Genomic DNA, 21,094 nt, shown 5'->3' on the forward strand with positions numbered 1-21,094 from the left:
AAACATGAATGGAGATTGTCAAGAATGATATAACACCACCTCAAAAGATAAGATAGAAAGAACTACACTTCGAAACGCAAGAAGAAGATTACTTGAGCTCCTGCAACAAGAATCTTGAAGAACACTTCGAGAACGGATGCAATCTTTGAAGAACCACCATGAATTGTTGAGGCACTCCGAAACAATGAAGAATATAAATGTTGAGCCAAAGATGAAAAGAATTTGAAGCGATCTCGGAGAACATCTGACTGATGAAATTCATTCTTACGTCAAACTTTGAAATGAATTTGGAAATAGCTCCAAAAATTAAAGAGTCAGGTAAGATCCTGGGAAAAGACGTGTGGGTTAGGGCCCACTCAAAAGAAAACACCGTTGAACGATTTTAAAAAGAGATTGCACCGGTTGAATTAAATGACTTGAATGAGATAATAATCTCAAAATAGCTTGAACGGATTAGGAATGAAAACATGAATCTCCTGAGATATCTTCAGCACTCCAGAACAAATGAATAGCAAGAGGTGAGTGATTGAGAGGTGCACCGACATGAGAAACATTTGAAACGAGGAAAGGATATGATCGACAAAGCTTAAATTGAATCCACCAGAGAAGAAAAGAGAACGTAGAATAATAAACTTGAAGCTCCGTTAGTATCTTCCTGAGAATCACTGGATAAGAACAGTGACGGAAAAGAATGGAGAGACTTCCCATCAATAAAAGGATACTTGGTTAATAAATCTCAGTCCTTGAAGAAAAAGGGTGGGAGGGTGGGAAAACAAAGTCAACTTGGGCAGATGGAATGGATACCGTTGAGAAAACTTAGAATTGATCTTGCGGATGTTGAAATGATCAGACCCACTTGAAGAGAAGCACGCCGGTTGGAAAGAATTAACATGACAACCTCAATGATCAAGAAGGATTAGCACTCCCATAGAAATATGAGAACACCATTTAGGGAAGGTATGGATCAACACTTGACATCGAAGCAACTCGAATAGCACAACTCAAAACAAAACAAAACAAAGGATTTGGGTTGCAGGATAAGCCGGAAACAAACATATGATAGATATTTCATCCGAAGTTTTCGTGGTGGGGCCCACACGGGCTTGATCGTACAGCACCATCATGTACAAGGCAGTGCACATGACATACGAAGCGTCCCCGAGTCAGCATAGGCAAGGACTCTTAAGACAGAACGAGACCACTGTAAAAACGACCATGGATAGGCGGACCACTAGACGTCGAACCCCAATCTCATATCATGCATTTGTCGGAAAGATAAAAAACTATAGCTACTTGAATTCCCACCTATAAAACTCCCGAAATTTTCTGGTTATGCACTCTGGTGTTGGGGATACAGGGGAAGCAATATATCTCACCCAAACTAACAATCCCTACATCCAGCTGTATCCATCTGTCAACACATAACCAAGAAAACTCCAGAAATCGTGTACCTCAACCTTCGAAAAGCATCCGTTATACGAGCTATGGCAATACTCCCAAACTCCCACCCCAGTACTGGGTGGCATCGAGGTTATCTCACCAACAACTGCATAAAAGAGATTTTCGATGTCGGCGAAATCTTAGGTGTTCCAGAACTGCAACTATAAAATTGTGATGACAACACCTTGGAGCTCAACTCCCCGGGACACTGCCACAACCCCTAAATGTCAGGAGGCACCAAGAACAATGTTCTCGTCACAAGAATATCGGAGCAATCCCAAAATACCCGCGTGATCCTATATCTTTTAGTGAAATTTGAGGAGAGGAAAGTCAAAACATCTACGTCACGAAGCCTCACCAGAGCGACGAAGGGACTGAGGAGTAAAAAGAATCCTACTCTCCGATATATATAATCCTAAGACTCAAAACATTTTGCTCTAGACTCAACAACGTCAGTGATTCGATCAAGCAGGGGGCTCCTAAGTCGGGGATGGCTCTGATTACCAACTTGTAACACCCACGATGTGGCTATATCTCCCACGTGTCGAGGCACGGCTTAGAGGCATAACCGCATTATGGTTTTGTCACAAGAAGGGTCATCTTCACACAATCCCATGTAATGAACAAGAAAGGGATAATAGAGTTGGCTTACAATCGCCACTTCACACAAAGATCATATAACGCATACATCATTCACAGTACACACATAGTCCGACTACGGACAAATCCAAAAGAAAGAAGACAACCCCAAATGCTAGATCCCTGATCGTCCCAACTGGGCTCCACTACTGATCATCCGGTAAAGAAACATAATAACATCCAGGATCCTCATAAAACTCCCAACTGAGCTCGGTTGCATCACCTGCACTGGTATCATCCGCACCTGCAACTGTTTGGTAGTATCTTGTGAGTCACGAGGACTCAGCAATCTCAAAACCCGCGAGGTCAAGACTATTTTAGCTTATGGGTAGGATAAGGTAAGGAGGTGGAGTTGCAGCAAGCGTTAAGCAAATATGGTGGATAACATACGAGTACAAGAGTAAGATGAGAAACTACGCAACGGTCGTGAAGCTAGAAGTGATCAAGAAGTGATCCTGAAACTACTTACGTTCAATCATAACACCATCGTGTTCGCTTCTCGACCCACTCGAAAAGAGACCATCACGGTTACACACGCGGTTGGGTATTTTAATTCGAATCTGGTATCAAGTCTTCTGCAACCGGATATTAACAAATTCCCAGCTGCCACATAACCGCGGGCATGGCTATCGAAAGTTTAACCCTGCAGGGGTGTCCCAACTTAGCCCATTAGAGTCACCTCTGAATGGCAACGGTCATACATTCACTCTGTACCCTTAAATATCATTAAACACGGGCGTTATCAGTAACATTCGTAACATTATTCTCTCATTGAACCCTTGCATAACTGAGGACTGCGAGGGGTCGGCGCACTCTATATAAGCCTCCCCTCCCCTCTGGCACAAGGGTTCGCACCCCCTATAACTCAACACTCCAATCAACAAAGCCTCCGCGACACCGAGACATAGGCCTGTTACCTCCTCCGAGAGGGGTCTGAACTCGTAAATCTGAGTGTACAACCTCGCCGTAGCTAGGCTCTGCCCCTCTTACTTACCCCCCATCTCTACTGGTAGATCCGTTTCCATGACACTTTGTATGTGATCCCAACTCCAAAAAAAATTATGTATGTGATCCAATGTGGTTCCTCTTCGAATTTTGTGCAACAAGAATAGGGATTATGTTGTCTCCCTTTGGAAAAAATCATTCCTGACTTTTCGTGAAAAAGAAGAAGAAGAAGAAAAAATCATTCCAAGCAATAGGAGTGAAGGTCTCCCAAATAAATGACACTTGTAGTTCAATTCTGAAAGTATTAATTTTCCTTCGAACGGAATTTTACTTAGGATTCCAATCAGGAGTAATATATTTCCAGTAGTCCTCGCCAAACTAACAATTGAACAAGAGGTGGTCCCTTCTTCCCAGAGGCGATCCACATATACTACAAGTGTACTCAAGAAGAACAAATTATTCCCTTGGAACAGTAGCCTATTGTGAAGCAACAACCAGAGTTCTAGGTTTTGGTAGTTTAGGTGACATCAGGTTTTTGCCCCATCACATGTGTCGTGATGGCAGGCACAAGCAGCGGGTTTCCTGGTGTTGCCCTAGGCTCGCTTCTTCTCTTTCTCTACCCCCGCTTTACTTGTTCTCTGGTGGTAAGAACTTAGTATTTTCGTTAGTGAAAAAGTAATGGAAAGGGGGGGGGGAGCCCGGTTAGAAAAAAAAAAGAAGAACACTTTATGTTTGTGCTGGCAGCAACTATTCTAAATTCCATTTCATAGCAGGGATGACCGATGTATCACCCATGGCTGGCAATTGGATTACGGGTTCCAAATTGACTAGTTCTATAATTTTATGAAGATGCCCTTGTAATAGGATTCAAGATACAAGGCCGTTGGAATGAGTTCAATACATTGTGGTGATCCCCCTCTCATGGTAAACAAGGCCCCGTCTATATAGACCACGGATAATGCTTCACAATACACGAGAAATCGATCTTTGTAACCGCCTAGTTAGAGTAGCATATGGCGAGTAAGTCATTACACAACTCAGAGATAGTACAAGACAGTCTCATGTCTAAAGAGTACTAGAAGCATATGTTTGGTAATAATGTGTATTATGATTATATGAAAAGAAATCAATGTTTATATCTGCTTGTGTATTGTGACTGTTTAATAATGTGTGATGTTTGGTGCTTGTGTATTGTGACTGTGTAATAATGTACGATGTTGGACTGCACAGATAGCAGTCCTTGTAACACTAGTAGTAGAGCAAGGTGCAAAGGCCAATATAGGTCATTGGACAATGGTCTTTTAGCGGTCCAATGACCTTGATGTACATTTTATTATGTCTGAAATGTTGTACTTCTATTGATCTTTCAGAACTTATAAGAGTACTTTTCGAAGAAGAAAAAGTTCGGAAGATGAATTTTGTGAGACGGACAATTCAACTGGATTGAACGACGGAAAGGGCGACCAACATAAGTTGCGACCGGTTGCCAGATTATAATCGCTTTCTTCTTTTTATACCAACATATTTGTTTTTGCCGTGAGCGTCAGGTAGTAGTAGACAATGACTGCTCTCCAGATAGAACCAAGGTCTATCTTTTTAATAGAGGTTGAGTCGGAAAAATTAGGCCAAAAACAATCATTGCAGAGAAGCAAATGAAAAGCTTCCATAAAAGTTCCCTTTGAATAGAAATTCACTAAGTAGTACTCCCTCGGTCTTGTAATGTAATATGTTTTTTTACTCTAATCTATCAAAAAAGTTTTTTATTATGAGACGAAGAGAGTAGCTCGGACAGGCAAGAGATTGCCAGCTCAAGGGGTGGGCAGATGATGATGGAAGTTTCACCGATAAACATCCCAAGCCACGCAGACGGTGACCAGATGGCTACGCTGAGCGCGCGGCACGGCCACTCCTACACGAATAGGTTTCGCCGGCTAATGAAAGCTGATTTGACTAGAGAATCGTTAATATATATACCGGCATAAAGCGACAACGCGCCACCGGGCCAGTGCTCAGCAAGACCTTATTTGATTGGATTGAGAGTACTTAGAACTCATTTAGATGAGATATAATTTGGTCTAATTCACCTGTAAAACATAAACAGATACAAAGGAGTACCAACCCATGTCAGTACACACATCTCATTGCATCATATCCAATGGCTATAAAGATAAATGAGAGATAACTAGAACTCGTCTAGATGAGTTTTAGCAAAACCGTATTCGATTCCCTACATTGGAAAAACTATTGTCCAATCCATGGCGGCCGTCCTAGTTATCTTCTTGGTTTTACTCTACTGGAAAAACAATTAATCTAGTCGTCTTCATCGAGCTCGGTCAGGGACTCAGGGCCATTCTTTTCTCCATGCGCTTTTCTATGCAACGGAGATGGAATCCATCGTGATAGTGCTGCGCACATCTATTCGCTGCTCTTAATAAAATTCAGGCACATAGGTTGCGATAGCAGCCGGTGTACGGCAGCCGGGTCGCCGAGCACGCTAATAACCAAGGTGTTCGTCCACTCAAGCCGCGCATTCTGAAACTGGCCGGATCGGCACGCAGGCACGCACGCATGTTTCTCTCGTGATCGACGGTTCTGCCACGTACGCACGTTCGGTTCTGAAACAGTTTCTAGGCACGGCGAAACAGTGCCCGCCGATTCGTGATCGCTGGATGGGTATCTTCTCGACTGTTAGATGGCCACAGGCTCCATGTCCAGTCTCGCTCGCTCTGCATGCTCGGGGGCGACCACTGGCCAGTGAAGTGTCGCCTTTACCCAATTACATTGATCGCGCTTCACGTCGGTAATAAAAGAGTGGACAGGAAGACGAGCCAGTTGCTACCCTGTTCGGATGGCAATGCAAACACGTGCCCGATTTACACATGACGCCACCGAGAATTATTTTAACACGACTCGGCTCCCGGTCTATTCCCGCAAAATAATACAGAAACGATCGATCACGAGGGGATATCATATCAGGCAGCAGCGTGGAAGCAGCGCAAAAGCGGACGAGATAAAAAGATTGCGCAACAGAATCCAGTAGCTTAGCTACGAGACACTTACGCCAGTACAAGATCAGGTTTAACTTCGACCGTCCCAAAGGTTCAACGGGCAACCGGCGGATCACGATGAGCACAGGGGAACACGTCCCGTCGGCGCCGTTCGCACGTGATGGCACCAATTAGCGCAGCCAACCTCTGTTGATTAATCGACTAATCACCGTCTCATCAGACTCTAAACGACGAGCCCGCCGGTAAAATATCCTCGCGTACTTCCCTCGGCCCCCTATTAATAAACCCTCACACTCTTGAGCGGCTGCACACACGCAAGAAACCGCCCAAGCCCAGCGCACAAGCAAGCAAGCGAAAGGGACCGGGCAGTCAGCGCGCGACGCGAGATCGAGATGAAGGTGGAGGTGGTGGACACGACGCTGGTGACGCCCAGCGAGCCGACGCCGCGGCACACGCTCTGGCTCTCCAACCTCGACCTCGCCGTGCCCAAGACGCACACGCCGCTCGTCTACTACTACCCGGCGCCCCCCGCCGGCGACGGCGACGGCGAGAAGGAGGAGGGGGAGGGGTTCTTCGCGCCGGAGAGGCTGCGGGAAGCGCTGGCGAGGGCGCTGGTGCCCTTCTACCCGCTGGCGGGGCGGATGGCGACGGGCCCCGAGGGCCGGCTCGAGATCGACTGCAACGGCGAGGGCGCGCTGTTCGTCGTCGCGCGGGCCGACTTCACCGGCGACGAGATGTTCCGGGACTTCGAGCCCTCCCCGGAGGCGCGCCGCCTGCTCGTCCCCTTCGCCGCCTCCGGCGACCCGCCCTGCCTCCTCGCCATGGTCCAGGTACGGAACCGGATTTAACCGCCCATTTATTTTCGCGCGCACGCCGGTGGAAACCCGGGGAGGTGCTGCGTTCTGTACGCCGATTGACTGTTCGCCCTCGCTGTCGCGTGGGGCCCCGACTCCCAGGCCCCACCTCGACAGTGAGGCGTAGTACTAGTTACCTGACAGTCGTGCGACACAGTTACCGGGTGTTGAATCGAAACATAATCTTCTTCTTTCGAGGACCTAAACATTCTTTTTATCTTCGAGGTTTAAGAAATACTAGCAGCGTGGAATCTATCTATCTATCTCCATTTGCATAAAGAAACAGTAGAAAAAAACAGTAAATAAAATGATAGAACCGGATGCTGGCTTTCTTGGACGGACTGGTGGTCTGCCACGCGAGCATCCTTGGACATCTTTGCATGATGTGCGTGTGCGTTCTATTTATTTACTTATATATCGGGTAGTCGTCGTTGATCGGAGAGAAAGATTACTTGAGCTCGTGGCTACCGCGCGGTATTTCTGCTTCTGCTGTGCATGCAACAACTGGGCTCTCGTAGAGAGTCACGCGTGCTAAGCTGGCCGACGCTCGTTGGCAGTTGCACTCCTAGAAAATCTCGCACAGTTACAACTAATAGCCTTGGTACCTGAGTTTTGATCGAGGGGCCTAATAAACCCGGACGGGGGGAGTAAAGGTGAGCGATGAATGCTTGGCGGGTGCGCCGCGTACGTGTTGGCTTGGCGGTTTGCACGAACTCGGCCGCGGTAGGGGCGGCCTAGCTAGGGAAGTCAATAGTACTCCCATCAATTATGGGTGGGTGGCACTCCCGGAACAGATGAAGCAGATGACGTGCGACTTTGGATCGATCCGTGTCTCGTGGCAACGACGACAAAACCGGGGGGACAGTGCCACAGGGGATGATTTCATCTCATCCCATCTCATCTCGCTTGGTTGCAAACCAACGGCGGCTTGGACAGTAGTATAGCAGCGTCTGCTTTGGCGTTCTAGGCCATTTCCAGTGATGAAATTTCTAGCTAGCTAAGTAGAAATTGTGCCGGAAGGTGCTGCTGTTTGTCGCCTCACGGTGATTACAGAGTTTCTTTTCGTATCATGTGCTGTCAGTAGTTGACTTCACGATCGAACGCAACCTTCTCTTCTGGTTAGGGAGTGCACTGTGGCACGCACAGGACGGCTCACTGATTGCCGGCCCGTGAACGTAACCAACAGTCTGCCGGTGAGATGAGATGACTAGTGACCAGTAGTACACGTCTTGGAAGTAGTGGTACTCCAAGGAAGATGATGTGCAGAATCAATCCCCGAGGGGAAAAGCCGGAGCTTCTGATCTTGACTGTCGCTCCTCCTCTCGTCGTTGTCTTGCCAAACACTCCAGTCCAGACGCGCCGGGAGCGACACGGCGCGCAGGTGGTCCAGCAGGGCATGGGCGACCGCGCGCCGCGCCGCGTCGCGTCCACAATTTTGGCGCTGGGTTCAGTGTCCCGCGGAGCCAGTGTCGTGGTGGCCTAGCCTCCGGGGAGACGTTCCTCTCGCCGTGAAGATTCATTCGTTTTGAGGTAGAGAGGTTCTGGTCCTGTTTGACAAGATGAATGAGGAAGAAGCAGTCATGAACGTGTACTAAAAACGTGACAGGCCAATACCTAATGCGGCAGAGAGTCGCAGAGGAGGCCTTGCTTTGCACATTTACGATCATATTCTCCAAATTTTCTTCGCGCTAATCTGTCAGTTAGTACAGAAATGGGACCCCAGGAAAAGCAGCGGGCTCCTCAAATTTGCAGGCATCTATCTATATAGTACTCCTACTCATCTAGATGATCCGTTGTCCTTGCAAGTCCGTGGGAAGGATCCATCCACGACCTCATCATTCAGCCCAGCTCATTTGAGGCTTATTTGATCGTCCAGGTCTTATCTTTCTCCGGATCTGGGGACGTGCATCCTTTGTGCCTATCCGCATACAGCGACCACTTGCCGCAGTTGCATTTGATCTGAATCATTGAGGTGGACGTCGAACGCGACGGCTCTGCTTTAGGCTTTAGCTTCCCCGTAAAGGGCCGCATAGTTACCACTTACCCGGAGGCGTCGCTTGCTTCTCCGATCACTCGATCATGGTGCGCCTGCCGACGTGCCCACATGGAAACCATATCTTCCTTCTAGATGGCTTCGTTACCGGACGGTGACATGTAACATTAATCTACTGCTAGTTATCGGGTGCCTGCACCTGCATGAGGGATAGGTACTCTGCAACGAAGCTCCGCGATAGCTGCCTGGAAGCTAGCTGATTCTCACGACATGATCAATCTTTTTGTGTTTTATAAGTCTGCAGCTATGGCCTGGCTGCTGTCGTGATACCGCCGGGGCTATCTCGTCGCTGTTGACAATTTGGACAGAGAGTAGTAGTCGCCGTCGTCTCGTCGTATTACAGTACGCTATTATTGCCTCGTGTGTCAAGCAGGCGAACCATGCTATTTGAGTACGGTTATCGCGTGACATCAATCAGAGATTTTATACAGTAGAAAAGTTCAGAGCAGGAGAACAAAGAGATCAATGACGTGAATGGGAACAAAGATATCAATGATCGTGCCATATCTTATATACTGTTATTATACTGGATGCGAAATGTAACCAGTGAATTAATCAAGAGCACCCGTGGGTTTGGCTTTGCAGGTGACGTTCCTCAAGTGCGGCGGCGTGGCCGTGGGCACGGGCATGCACCACGTGACCATGGACGGCGCGGGCGCGATCCAGTTCATCCGGACGTGGACGACCCTGGCGCGCGGCCTGGACGCTGCGTACGTGTACCCGTCCCCGCCGGTGCACGACCGCACGGTGCTGCGCGCGCGCTCTCCCCCGCACGTCACCTTCGAGCACCCGGTCTACTCCCCGAGCAACCTCAACGGCCTGCCCCGCCCCTTCGTCACCCGCGTCTACGCCGTGTCTCCCAAGCTCCTCGCCGACATCAAGTCCAGCTGCGCGCCCGGCGTGTCCACCTACTGCGCGCTCACCGCGCACCTGTGGCGCGCCATGTGCGTGGCCCGCGGGCTGGCCCCCGACGCCGAGTCGCGGCTGCGCGTGCCGGCGAACATCCGGCAGCGCCTGCGCCCGCAGCTGCCGGCCAACTACTTCGGCAACGCCATCGTGCGGGACCTGGTGACGGTGCGCGTGGGCGACGTGCTGTCGCAGCCGCTGGGGTTCGTGGCGGAGCGGATCAAGCGCGCGGTGGCGCGGGTGGACGACGCCTTCGTGCGCTCCGTCATCGACTACCTGGAGCTGGAGTCGGAGAAGGGCAGCCAGGCGGCGCGCGGGCAGTTCATGCCGGAGACGGACCTGTGGGTGGTGAGCTGGCTGGGCATGCCCATCCACGACGCCGACTTCGGCTGGGGCTGCCCCAAGTTCGTGGCGCCGGCGCAGATGTTCGGCAGCGGCACGGCGTACGTGACGCAGGCGCCCGACAAGGACGACGGCGTGTCCGTGCTGTTCGCGCTCGAGCCAGAGTACCTGCAGTGCTTCGAGAAGGCCTTCTACGGGGAGTGACCGACCAAAGCCTTGTACGGTGATGCGCCTTTCAAAGAGCCAATTGAGAGTTGGCATGTCGGGTCCGTCGTGTGGAGTGCTGTATCATAACGCAACAGATACTGGGGAAGTGTCGAGGTTGCTGCTTGTTTCTCGCGCCTTTCTTCACTACTACTACGTGACATTCTGGGCTAACTATTATCTATACAAAGTCTAAATGAAAATGGCCTCAGGTTTGGCGCTCTAAAAAAGAACTCATTTGCAATCCTAGATACATTTAAGTGCACAAAAGGAGCAATGCTATTATTTGGCATTGAAGTGCTACACGTATGAGTAGGTTTAGCATTTCTGTTATCTGCACTACCAATTGATCTACGCATAAAGATACATTTACTTCAAAAAAAAAACTATGCTAGTTCATGTTAACATGCTGACAAAGAATGTAATGGTCTCGTTTCACTCTCTACTTCGTCGAACCTCTCTATGACCCCTCTCCCTTCTCATGTTTGATGTTTTCCCTTCTCTGATTTTTCTCCCAAATAAAAATATTCTTTGGTAAGTCAATAAATTCTTATCAAATAACTGTTAAAACTAATATGACATTTCCTTGAGTGAAATTCAAAAACCCACCACATTTGAAGTCCAGCTTCGGATTTGCTACCAAATTTCTTGGGCGCCCCAAAAAACTACTGATTTCCCTACTAATTTTCTCAATAAACACAGATGGTCAATTTGGGACGAATTAATCCAATTTCCGACATACCGGGCCCACTGTTCAGGTCCACATGGCACTAAATGGTCAATACCGTTTGTTGACCGTTAAGTTGAAAGGAGGGCCCACCCAACATTGTCATCTCTCTCAAACTTTCTTCTCCTCCTTGGGGGCATTCCAACGAATACCTCGTGTTCATGAACGCAGAAGGGCGAGGTAAGATCAGTCGTGTTGACGGGGTCGACGCTGGCAACAGTAGGAGGCGAGGCGGCCGGGGGCGCGGTCTTCCCTGGCTAGAGAAGGCCGGTGCAGCGGCTTCACGAAAGCGGTGGCGTAAGTTGGCCATGGCGAGACCGTGAGTCACGGCAATCCATTGCTGCCTAGCCGTGTGAGGGAGTCCTGGATTCAGGGGTCCTCAAGTGTCCGACCTGGGAGTATGGGCCGGGTTGCATGGGCCATACAGAATCAAGCTGAAGATTATCTACCATGTCCGGATGGGACTTCTCGCTACGTGGACGGCAAGAATAGAGTCCAGAAGTTTCCTTCCCTGATAAACCGATCCTGTACAAACCCTAGACCCCTCCGGTGTATATATAAACTTGAGGGGTTAGTCCGTCGAGGCTATCTTCTTCACCATCGTTGGAATCCTTATAGGCTAGACATCTAGGGTTAGCCATTATGATCTCGAGGTAGATCAATTCTTGTAATCTTTATACTCGTCGAATATAATCAATCAGGAGTAGGTTTTACCTCCCTTAAGAGGGCCCGAACCTGGGTAAACACTGTGTCCCCCGGCTTCTTGTTACCATTGATCCTTAGACACACAGCTTGCCCCCCCCCTACCCGAGATCTGCCGGTTTTGACACCGACATTGGTGCTTTCATTGAGAGCTCTATTATGCCGTCTGCAAAAAGCGATCTATGGCTCACCTAGTCATCAACAACAATATCACTTCCGGAGGGTGCCTAGCTTCGGGGCAGACCCTCCGGTTCGGCGGTTTCACCATGAGGGCCCGCGCGACCGTCGAGCCTGCAACTCCCCCCATGGCCGCCTGACACCGTCCTCGCATTGGCCCTAAGTACTCAAAAAATTGGATTCGGCAAATGTTTCGTCTTTAAACGAACTGCTAGACCGCATCGCCGCCCTGGGGGTCTCAACGGACTATGATTGGATCGGGCTCAAGCCCGACCAGAGGGAAATTAATCACCCGCCGATCACCCACTTCATGGCGGTCGTCGAGGAACCGGGCACTGACACTTCCCTCCCCATATTGAAAACCAAGTATATTCGGGTCCCCGAATCCCCTGAGCCGGACACTTCCCCTTCGGATGGGGCGTTACGCCCTCTGGACTCTGGTTCGAATGTAGGATTGTTGGAGCCTTTGTGCTTAACTGGACTCGAACTGGTCACTTCGGAAGCCATCCTGGCTCCAAACACAAACGTGGGATATGATCCAAAATTTAATCCACCCACCCACCACAATCTATATTCTCCCATCAACTCAGGTCCTCCAGATATATGCGACCTAATGTATGTGCTGCAGTAGCCTAAGGAAGCGGTCCACCACTTTTGGGTCAGATTCCTGCTTGTCAAAAACAGGATCGTAGACTGCTCGGACGATGACGTAGTTTCGGTTTTCCACCGTTAACTGCACCGACGAAGGAATATTGAAAGCCCTCGACTGTCGCCACATACAGAGTTTCACGGAATTATCGCACATAGGGCAGAAGTACTGTGCGATGGGAAGCACATGGAGGGTCCAGAAAACTCAACTGGAGCCCGCTGCCTCGACGTAGTGTGCGGCCCGAGTCAAATGAATACGTCCTGGCGGGTCACCTGACCACCAGTCTATGGGCAGGAAGAACAAACCCTTCACGGGACGCATCTCCGTTCTTGACGAACTGCTGGACAAGCCCTGCCCAATTCACGCCACTCCGCACACAGTCCCAACCCATAGCCTCCGAGCATGCTGGGTACTTCGACAAGTAGTGTTGGGGATATAACTATTGGTATGACCCGCCCAGGAGGGGCCTGGTTATACTTGCAAATATTCTTGAAGCCCAAGACCCAGAATATAGATGGTGGTTTAGTTAAGGGCCCAAGGCCCAGAGGCGACTTAAGGCCCGTAGTGATAAACTACCATGTATGCGTGACTTGTATTGTAAGGCAAGAATAGTTAAGAGACCGAGTCGGACACTGTTTATGAGCCGGCCGGGACTCTGTGAGCCGCAGGGCGTCGACCTCTGTATATAAAGGGACGACCCGGCGGCGGTTCAGGACAAGTAACATCAACTCGAGAGCTAGGTCAAGCGATTCACTCCCTGGTTATCGAGACATAAGCAATCCCACTCAAAACTGGATCGTAGGCTTTTACCTTCATCGTAAGGGGCCGAACCAGTATAAACCTCATGTCCTTTGTCCCGATTAACCCCTTTAAGCTTCCTAGTTGTGATGGCTCCACAACTAAGTCCTTTCACTAGGACATCTGCCGTGACAATTCCACGATAGTTGGCGCCCACCGTGGGGCCAGCGCACAGTGGATTTGAGTTCTTGAAGGGCAGCTTCGAAGGGCTCAAGGGATAAGCTATGAGCCGGATGACCAAGAGTCGCCGCGGCAAGCTCTACATTGATGACGCAGGCTGGGGCCCCGACGCCGGCACAATTGAGTACGGGTACCGGGTCCCCTTCGGCGGAATTCACGTCTTCATCGTCAAGATCGGCGAGCCGGGCCCTGAGCCGAACATCTGCACCGACCTCATCGAGATGGCTCAACGTGCGAGACCCGACCGGGCTCCGCCTGCTGTGAAGCGTGCCTTCGTGGGATGCATCCACGGAGGGCTCTCTGAAGGATCTGCATCTGACGGTGAGACGACCATCTACTCTGATGGTGAGTCATCCACAGGTGAGGCAGATTCATTGTATCAAGTGCAAGACGTTGGGCTTGGGGGCTGTTCCGATGGCAACAGTATTCCGGATTACCTCAAGCCACCGAGCAGGGTCGGAATCTTCATGGCCAGCACACAACCTATCCAAGACTCCACAACTGTGACAGCCATAACCTCCGGGTCAGCAGCAGCCGGGGCAGGAGGCCCTGAGCGCTCACCGTCTCAGGTGTTGATGGATCTCACAGATAAGATGACCACTCTGTTAACCGTCGTGTCAACCCGGCGGATGAAGCTCGACATGATGCGGAAGTGACGCAATTAAAATTGGATATGGTGTAGGCTAAGGAAGACCTAGCAGCGGAAGATGTCAGGATAATCATAGAGCGGGCGGCTCTGGATGCTCAGGCTCAACGGATTCAGGCACAGACTTTTCGGCTCACGCAAGATCAGAACGCGTCTAATGAGGTGATGACGAGAAGATATCAGAAGACTCAGTCTCGACTCCCTTCGGTTTATGATCCTCAAAGCCTCTTTCACACACCTAGTGTAGGGCCCAGTAACCCGACGTGGCTCTTCCCGCGTGCTGAGGCAGACCGGGTTGCAACACCCGGGGTCGGGGCGCCGGTTCAGCCACAGGTGATGGGGCCTCCCCGCGTGAATACTGCTCCACCTCAGTATGTACCAACACCTCCGGGTCACTATTCTAACCCGTTGGAGAACATGATCGCGACGGCGGCATGGCTGGCATCTCTCCCAATTGATAGCGATTCTCCAGCAGCGGTTGAAACCCGTCGGGTCAGGGAACTTCTTCAGACAGCTTTAGCACAACAGGAGGCGTACTCGTACAGCCAGGACAGGATTCATTCAACCCCTTGTCCAAGTCGAAGCCCAAGTTATAGCAGGCACATGGATTCAGCGGCCATTTCAAGCAACGTCCGGCGGCTTAACCAGCCAGGTGGGCATGACCCGGCACGCCATGGAGCCTTTAACTTGGTAGATCAAGACATAATACGTCAAGAGGCTGAGCGGGCGGCTGAGCAGGCGGCTCAACTGACGGCTCACCAGCCACATCCGGTTTATCCGACGACTTCTATCGAGGCAGGTGTGGCCACCAGGACCGAAGGTGTCCCCTGTCTAGTGCCGACTCTACGTAACGAGCGTTTGTCCAAGGATTTTAAGAGACCTAGGAAGGTGCCGAACTACACGGCCGACTTACAGCCCGGGGCATGGATTGAAAGTTACGAGATGGCTATGGAGTTATTGGAGGTCAGTGGTGCTGTGATGGCCAAGTACTTTACCATGATGTTGGATGGGACCGCCCGCACTTGGTTGAAAGGCCTACCACCTAATTCAATCAGTTCATGGGCGGAGCTAAAAGCCCGGTTCGTCCAGAATTTCAAGGATACGTGCAAGCAGCCCATGTCAATTATGGATTTGATGAATTGCAAATAGGAGGAGGGCGAGTCTACAACCCATTGGGTGCGTTGGGTTAAGGCCATAATACATTCGTCTGATAAGATGGATGCCGACTTTGCAGTCTTAATGTTGGAGAAAAATTGCCGTTTTTTTGCCTCTGAAACAAAAGCTGGGGCGGCTCAAGCGTGATTATAATGATATGGGTACACTGATGGCGGCTCTGGTCAAGTACGCCGATTCTGATAGTACCAAGGATCCCGAGTCTGATGATGAAAAGACAGGGAAGGGAAAGAAGAACGGCAACGGTAAGGGCCCTCAACATAACCCGACAAATCAAGGAGGTAATAAATGTAAGGCTGATGGTAGTTTGGAGTTTGTGGCTAACACTAATGCACAGGGTAACAACCAACGGCGTAAGGGGAGACCACCTCCCCGGTCTGGCGGGTCAGGCCCCACACTTGAGCAGTTAATGAATGAGCCATGTCCAAGGCATGACACTCAGCAGAAGCTGGCTACTCATCTATGGAAGGACTGTACGATCATGAAGGCTTTCAAAAATTCCAACATGTTCGATGGTAACAATGGGCAGGGCGGCGGCTCAGGTGGCGGCGGTTTTCATGGCCCGGGCGGCGGTTCAAATCCCAACTTGCAAAACTCTCAAGGCAATCCAGGTGGTTATAATCAGCAATCTGGCCAAGGTGGTTAGCAGCAGCAGCAACAACAACAGGGAGGATACCAGAGCCATCCAAAGTAGCTGAATAGTGGACACTATCATGTATTTACCACCAGTTTTTGCAAACGAGACCAGAAGCTTCATAAGAGGGCTGTGAATGCTGTTGAGCCGGCAGTTCCTCGTTATTTGAGATGGTATGAGCAGCCTATTCTATGGAGTAGGGAAGATCACCCTCCCCGGGTTGATAATCCGGGTCACTTAGCCTTAGTGGTGGCCCCTCAGGTTGGTGGATATAAATTCACCAAGGTACTCATGGATGGAGGCAGCAGCATCAAGATCCTCTATTATGCGACCTTCCGTCGCATGGGGTTAACTGATAAAAGCCTTAAGCAGTCCAACACTGTTTTCCATGGCGTCGTGCCTGGTAAGTCGGCGTATCCAGTCGGTAAGATCGAATTGGAGGTAGCCTTTGGGGATGAATATGACTCCAGGGCCGAGAAATTGACGTTTGAAGTAGTCAAGATCAAGAGCCCATATCATGCTTTGTTTGGGCGGCCGGCTTGTGCCAAGTTCATGGCACAACTGTGTTATGCGTATTTGCAGCTCAAGATGCCGGTCATAAGGGAACCATCACGGTGCATGGAAGCCAGAAGGTAGCCTTGGAATGTGAAGAAGGCGACGCGACTTATGCTGAGTCGGTCTGTGCAACAGAAGAGTTGAAGTTCTACAAGGGCAATGTTGATCCGGAAGCTATGGCGTCTTTGAAAAAGCCAACCACAGAGCATGAGCCGGTTATGAAGTTTAAGTCGGCCGATGATACTAAGCTTGTTGACTTTGTTCCAGGCGACTCATCCAAACAATTCAGTATCAGTGCTAATTTGGATCCCAAATAGGAAAGCGCCCTCACCGAGTTCATCCGTGAGAACCGGGACATCTTTGCATGGAAACCTTCTGACATGCCAGCTGTACCGAGAGAACTCGCTGAGCACACTCTTAATATTGATACAAAGTTTAAGCCAGTCATGCAATTTCTTCGGCGGTTCAATGAGGAGAGGCGTAAAGCCATTGGTGAGGAGGTAGCCCGGCTCTTAGCAGCTGGGTTCATCATTGAAGTTTTTCATCTAGAATGGTTGGCTAACCCGGTGCTTGTGCTTAAGAAAAACGGCACTTGGCGTATGTGTGTGGATTACACGGATTTAAACAAGGCTTGTCCTGCTGATCCCTTTACTCTCCCTCGTATTGATCAAATCATTGATGCTACGGTGGGCTGCGAGCGTTTGAGTTTTTTGGATGGTTACTCTGGTTATCATCAGATCAAGATGGCAGTTAATGACCAGGAGAAGACAATGTTCATTACTCTGTTTGGAGCCTTCTGCTATGTATCTATGCCTTTCAGGCTTAAGAGTGCCCAGGCGACTTACCAGCGGTATGTGCAGAATTGTCTTCATAGTCAAATTGGGCGCAATGTTCATGCTTATGTAGACGACATTGTGGTAAAATCCAGAGAGAAGGAGACCTTGATAGATGATCTGAAGGAGACCTTTGACAATCTTCGGGGTCTACAAGATGATGCTTAACCCGGTCAAGTGTGTTTTTGGCGTGCCTGCGGGCAAGCTTTTGGGTTTTCTGGTTTTGAACAGGGGCATCGAGGCTAACCCGGAGAAGATCAAGGCCATCACCTCTCTGGCTAAGCCAGCGTGTATCGATGATGTTCAGCGTTTGGTGGGTCGTATCGCTACTTTAAGCCGGTTCATAAGCCAATTAGGTGAAAAGGCCATACCACTGTATCAGATGATGAAGAAGACAGATAATTTTGTCTGGAGTAATGCTGCCAACGCTGCCTTCGAAGATTTGAAGAGACAGTTGGCCGAGCCACCGATTCTTGCTGCTCCCATTGATAAGGAGCCTTTATTGTTATATGTGGCTGCTAATACACGCGTTGTTAGCGTGGCCATCGTGGTGGAGCGCAAGGAGGCTGGCAAGGAGCATCCGGTTCAGCGGCCGATTTACTACATCAGTGAGGTACTTATCAAGTCCAAGCAACGGTATCCCCATTGACAGAACCTCGTTTGTGGGGTGTTCATGGCAAGACGGAAGCTTACGCAATATTTCCTGGGCCACCCCATCACTGTGGTTAGTTCTGCTCCTTTAGGAGATATAATTCAGAACAAAGAAGCGACAAGACGAGTCGCCAAGTGGGCCATTGAACTTGGGCCTCATGGTTTAAAGTATGTGCCACACACTGCTATCAAATCTCAAGCACTAGTGGATTTCATCAATGATTGGACAGAGCTACAGATGCCTGAAGAAAAGCCGGACAACACATATTGGACTATTCATTTTGACGGGTCCAGGCAATTGGAGGGCTCGGGGGATGGAGTCGTTTTAGCTTCCCCTCGAGGTGACAAATTTTGTTATGTGCTACGGTTGATGTTTCCCTATACTAACAATGCAACTGAGTACGAAGACTTACTCCATGGTCTTCGGATGGCTAAGGAGATAAGCTTAAGCCGGGTAAGGTGTTTTGGCGACTCAGATTTGGTGGCTCAACAGGTATGAGGCAAGTGGGATTCCAAGGATCCTCTCATGGCGTCTTATCGCCGTGAAGTCGACGCCATTGCTAGACACTTCAAGGGTTACCAAGTGGAGCACATTGACCGCAGAAAGAACGAGGCGACTGATGCTTTAAGCCAGCTGGGCCCTCAGCGTAAGCCGGTGCCGCCTAATACTTTCTTGGATATTCTGCATATCCCTTCTGTCAAGTTACCTACAAAGGAGGACTTGGCTGTTCCTGACCCGGAAGCACAATTTGTGGCGGCTCTTCATGTCATTCCAGATTGGATAGTACCATATTTGGCTTATATGAACCGGGGCGAGTTTCCTGAGGATGAAACCTTGTCCAGGCAGATAACCCGGCGGTCTAAGTCAATGACGATTGTCAGTGGCGAGTTGCATCATCACAGTGTTACAGGGGCGTTTCAGCGTTGTGTCTCCCCTGAAGAAGGCCAAGAAATTCTATGTGAGATTCACGAAGGGGATTGTGGTCATTATGTCGGGTCAAAATCACTTGTGGCCAAGGCTTTCCGCCATGGATTCTATTGGCTGACGGCTCATGCTGATGCGGAGGACCTGGTCAGTAAATGTGACGGTTGTCAGAAGTTCTCAAGACGGGCTCATGTGCCGGCTCAAGAATTGAGGATGATTCTAATTACTTGGCCATTTGTAGTCTGGGGGCTTGACATGGTTGGGCCTTTCAAAAGGTCCAAAGATAAAAAGACCCACCTCTTGGTGGCAGTTGATAAATTTACAAAGTTGGTTGAGGTAGAGCCAGTCAGTAAGTGTGATGCAGCTACGGCGGTTCAGTTCATGAAGAAGGTGATATTTTGCTTCGGCTTTCCACACAGCTTTATAACTGACAATGGCACTAATCTTTCTAAAGGCGCCATGGAAGAATTTTGTCAATGTGAGCATATTCGGCTTGATGTTTCATCAATGGCTCACCCCCAATCCAATGGTCAAGCCGAGAGAGCCAATTAGGAGATCTTGAAAGGCATCAAGCCCCGGCTTTTGGTCCCCCTCCAGCGGACGTCGGGTTGTTGGGTTGAGGAGTTACCCTCTATGTTATGGAACATCAACACTATTCCCAACAGATCTACGGGTTATACGCCTTTCTTCATGGTCTACAGAGCTGAGGCGGTTCTCCCTAGTGACATCCATCATGACTCGCCTCGCGTGGCGGATTATGTGGAGGCGGACAATGAACATGCACGTCAGGATGCTCTTGACCTGTTAGATGAACAACGGGACTTGGCAGCAGCACATTCGATGATTTACCAACAGGACTTGCGCCGCTATCACAACCGCCGGGTTAAGTCCAGAGCCTTTCAGGAAGGTGATTTGGTGCTCTAGCTCATCCAGGATCAAACTGATGCGCACAAGTTATCCCCACCTTGGGAAGGGCCCTTTGTGGTCAGCAAGAACTTGAACAATGGGTCATACTACCTTATCGATGTTTGGGAGCACAAAGACTCATGTAAGTCGGAGGAGGAGACCCGCCGGCCGTGGAATATCGCTCATCTTCGGCTTTACTACACTTGAGCCACCGGCTCTCATAATGTACATATTTTGACAATGTATATATTATATTAAATAATAAAGCAGGACCTCTGTCCTTTTTTCCTCAAAGGTAAATATGTCATCATTATTATCATTGTTATTTCACATGATCACTTGGGGGCTGATCGTATTCGATCCGGCTTAACCCACTTGATCCGGCTTACGATCGTATTCGAATCTCTCCGTTAAAATTTTATGATCACTAGGGGGATTCCTGTTCAAACATAGGTCGTATTCGAACCAAAGAGTACATAGCTGTCGGTACCCTTTTGATTGGCACACTCCCGAGCTCACTAGGGGGCTTCTTTGATCATATTCGAATCATCGCTTAACCCCTTTTGGGAACCGACTTTGATCGTATTCGAATCAGAGTCGTTAAAAAACTCTCAAGGTCATTAGGGGGCTTCCTGTTCAAACATAGGTCATATTTGAACCAAAGAGAACACAGTTGTCGGTACCCTCTTGATCGGCGCAACGCCAAAGCCACCGGGGGCTACATGATCGTATTTGAATCCTAGCTTAACCCCTCTGGAGTGGTTTACTGATCGTATTCGAATCAGTAGCCTTGAATTTTTTATATTTGGTTTAAGTTTTTTGGAAGCACCCTTTTATTTGACTTGAGACTTTTTTGAGGTTTACAAGTATAAGTATGGTTAATTTTAACCCGGTTTAATTTTGGCTGATAAGTCGCCAATATATGAGCATCATTATACCTTTGGAAATATTGATGTCCGAAGATTGGGTTATCGCCCTTACTGACCGGGTCATATGAGTCGGCGGTGCAAAGTTAAAGATCGCAGGTGTACGATTATAGTTGTGTTTTAAACATTATATGTTGCAACAACCTTATTTGTGACTCTTTTTAAGTTATTATGACCCGCCTGGCGGTAAGCCGCCAAGGGACCTTGTGATCTGTTTTCAT

The 21,094-nt window shown here is 49.3% G+C and overlaps 1 protein-coding gene across 1 annotated transcript; it reads left to right on the forward strand.

Moving 5' to 3' along the window:
• Nucleotides 1-6,330: 6,330 nt before the first annotated feature.
• LOC119309641 (putrescine hydroxycinnamoyltransferase 1-like) lies at nucleotides 6,331-10,621 on the forward strand. The gene is made up of 2 exons (XM_037585607.1): nucleotides 6,331-6,862; nucleotides 9,525-10,621. Exons 1-2 carry the CDS (start codon nucleotides 6,425-6,427, stop codon nucleotides 10,389-10,391), a joined length of 1,305 nt encoding a protein of 434 aa, XP_037441504.1. The 5' UTR covers nucleotides 6,331-6,424; the 3' UTR covers nucleotides 10,392-10,621.
• The last annotated feature ends 10,473 nt before the right edge of the window (nucleotides 10,622-21,094 follow it).

The sequence above is a fragment of the Triticum dicoccoides genome, chromosome 5B (genome assembly GCF_002162155.2).
Source record: "Triticum dicoccoides isolate Atlit2015 ecotype Zavitan chromosome 5B, WEW_v2.0, whole genome shotgun sequence".
Taxonomy (NCBI): domain Eukaryota; kingdom Viridiplantae; phylum Streptophyta; class Magnoliopsida; order Poales; family Poaceae; genus Triticum; species Triticum dicoccoides.